The 2,850-nt window shown below is 49.4% G+C and overlaps 1 protein-coding gene across 1 annotated transcript in view; it reads left to right on the top strand.

The window, feature by feature from the left end:
* Positions 1-859: 859 nt before the first annotated feature.
* The window catches only part of LOC104995249 (cytochrome c oxidase subunit 6B1), an 8,670-nt gene continuing 6,679 nt past the window's right edge, over positions 860-2,850 (top strand). The window contains exons 1-2 of the mRNA XM_010849019.1: positions 860-1,020; positions 2,580-2,696. Of these exons, the coding sequence (XP_010847321.1) occupies positions 2,591-2,696 (106 nt within the window). The 5' untranslated portion in view covers positions 860-1,020; positions 2,580-2,590. The remainder of the gene's footprint in view (positions 1,021-2,579; positions 2,697-2,850) is intronic.

Raw genomic sequence — 2,850 nt, forward strand, 5'->3', positions numbered from 1 at the left:
CTTGAGAGTCCCTTGGACTGCAAGGAGATCCAACCAGTCCATCCTAAAGGAGATCAGTCCTGGGTGTTCATTGAAAGGACTGATGCTGAAGCTGAAATTCTAATAGTTTGGCCACCTCATGCGAAGAGCTGACTCATTGGAAAAGACCCTGATGCTGGGAGGGATTGGTGGCAGGAGAAGAGGATGACAGAGGATGAGATGGCTGGATGGCATCACCAACTCGATTGACATGAGTTTGAGTGAACTCTGGGAGTTGGTGATGGACAGGGAGGCCTGGCTGCTGCGATTCACGGGGTTGCAAATGTCGGACACGACTGAGCAACTGAACTGAACTGATAGCTCAGTTGGTAAAGAATCCACCTGCAACGCAGGAGACCCGGTTCGATCCCTGGGTTGGGAAGATCCCCCAGAGAAGGGAAAGACTACCCACTCCAGTATTCTGGCCTAGAGAATTCCATGGAGTCGCAAAGAGTCGGACATGACTGAGCCACTTTCAAACTAACAATTGGCCCCATAATAATCACAGAGATTAGTTCAACTATGCTTCCTCAACGCTCAATAGAAGTACCCAGCACTGGGTAAATATTCAGTAAGTAATTCTTAAACGAATAGGAGCATTTCTGCTGGAATATTTTCCGCAGGACCACTCTCCAGCCAATTCCAGGACCCAGAACCCCTTTCTCCTAGCAAAGACAGAGAGCTGACCAGGTCGCGTCAATACCTTGGAACAGAGTCCACAGCTTGGAACAGCTCGGAAAGATACCTACCAAGTGCCACGCAAGCTTACGATTGGGCCGAGAATGAGAGGATGAACAGGCATTCGGCCCAATAGGAGGTTGGAATTCGCAAATATGGGCGTGGCCCGAACGGCTCCAGGGACGGCGCTCTGGCCGTGCGGAAGACTCCTCTGTGCGCGGCTCCGTCCCGCTTCCGGCCGATCTTTTTTCCGCTTCCGGTCCGGTACTGGCGTCTTTGCTGAGGGTCACATTGAGCTTCCAGCGACTTCAGGGGCATCTTTAGGTGAGTGTTGAGGGCTCGGGAACCTGGAACCCCATCTTGGAGGACTGAGGATCCCTACTGGAAAATGAAATGACGTTTCCATCCGGCGGTGGCCGACCTCCCGGAACCCTGGGGTCGTTTCAATTATTAGTCGTAACTGACGATTATTTGGTTCTTCTCGGATGCCTAGAACTTTCAAAGCGATTTATGTTGATTCGTTTAAGCTTCCCTCCAACTCTATGAGATAAGGCCTGTGATTATCTCTTTTAGCTAGGAGGCAACTGAGGCTTAGATACTACGCAGTTTAGCTAGCGATCAGGATTTGAAATCATTAGGACTGCATTGCTCTTAATCACCAGGCCGCAGGCATTTCTCTCCCCGGCCCCTGACCCCCGAGGCTTGGCTGGGCTGCAGCCTGGCTTCCTGGTGACTCCCCACCCCCACCCCCGCCCCTTGCACGTTCGAGGGGCTGCAGCGTCATCCCCAGTCCACCCTTAATCCCGAAATCAGATGGAGATGGCTTTCAAAACAACTCTTCGGACCGTGTCTATGTCACCGCGTCTAGTGTTCCACATCCTCTGCTCCCGGAAAGACGCTACTCCGGTGCCCCAAATCCTTACCACTACCCTTGGTCGCTTGAATTTATTACTGGTCTACTTAACTTCTATGTAATACCACGACTCCTCGAATAATCTGGAATAGAGGCGGTGTCAGAGTCCCTAATGAAAACCGTGTGTCACCTCATAAAAGATTATGGGACAGGTTTTTAACCCTAGGTCCACAGAATGGATGGAACTCAAGGGATGCTAGTGAATAGAGGTAAATTTACATCTGTATTTTTGCCAGTTTCTCATTGATAATGTAGCATTTCCTTGGCTTGGGAATGGAGGCAGTAGCGGTAGTATTTGGCATCATCAGCAGTGAAAATCACAGGTTATCATATCATATATCCATTATGTTTGCAGGTTTCACAGCATAACCCTTTTCAGGCATGATTATTTGAAACTGTGGTAGTTCATAAATCCTCAGCTACATGTAATTGGTTTTCTTTGTGATCCTGTGCCATTTTTAAATGCACTGAAATGTATTCGGAGAAAGGGTTCATTAGATTCCTGAGGACTTCATGGCACCAATAGAGATTAAGAACTTTTGCATTGTAGGTTATGTTAGTGATGGAGTGCACCTCCATCCCATGTGTGCTGTATGACCTTGGGAAGTTGCTTAAACACCCTGTCTCTTGTCTGTGAAGCAGTGATAATAGTTCCTGTCTTTTGGAATAGCTTTAGGAGTAAAGCTTCCTTGCCTATAGTAAGCGCTCAGTGAATATCAACTAGTGTTATTTTGGCCTGTTTTTTTTAACCAAGGAGTTGTCTACCCCCACACATCTTGCTGTGACTTCCATACCTGATGTGTTCTTGCCCAGCCCTTCACCTCTGTCTGTATGTTGAAAGGGAGGGGGTATTGGCTCATTCACACCCAGCCCATTCTTCTCTGTCAGGCCTCCACTGGGCCTGGGTGGGCTGACAGCCCCGTGTCTAGGCCCTCAGGACCTCTCCAGAATCCACTCTCTTTCCCTCCAGGAGTCAGCACTATGGCAGAAGACATCCAGACCAAAATCAAGAACTACCAGACTGCTCCTTTTGACAGCCGCTTCCCCAACCAGAACCAGACCAGGAACTGCTGGCAGAACTACCTGGGTGAGCAGGACTTGGGGTGGAGGGGGGCAGTGTTGACCTTCCCCTGATCCCACACCTCATATCACTTACCTCTTGCCTCCTCATAGCCTCTTCTCTTTCATTCTGAACATCCTACTTCACGGGGCCCATGCCCCCATCACCACCTGTGTTCAAG

This window comes from Bison bison, unplaced genomic scaffold, assembly GCF_000754665.1.
Source record: "Bison bison bison isolate TAMUID 2011002044 unplaced genomic scaffold, Bison_UMD1.0 scf7180017864280, whole genome shotgun sequence".
Lineage (NCBI taxonomy): Eukaryota > Metazoa > Chordata > Mammalia > Artiodactyla > Bovidae > Bison > Bison bison.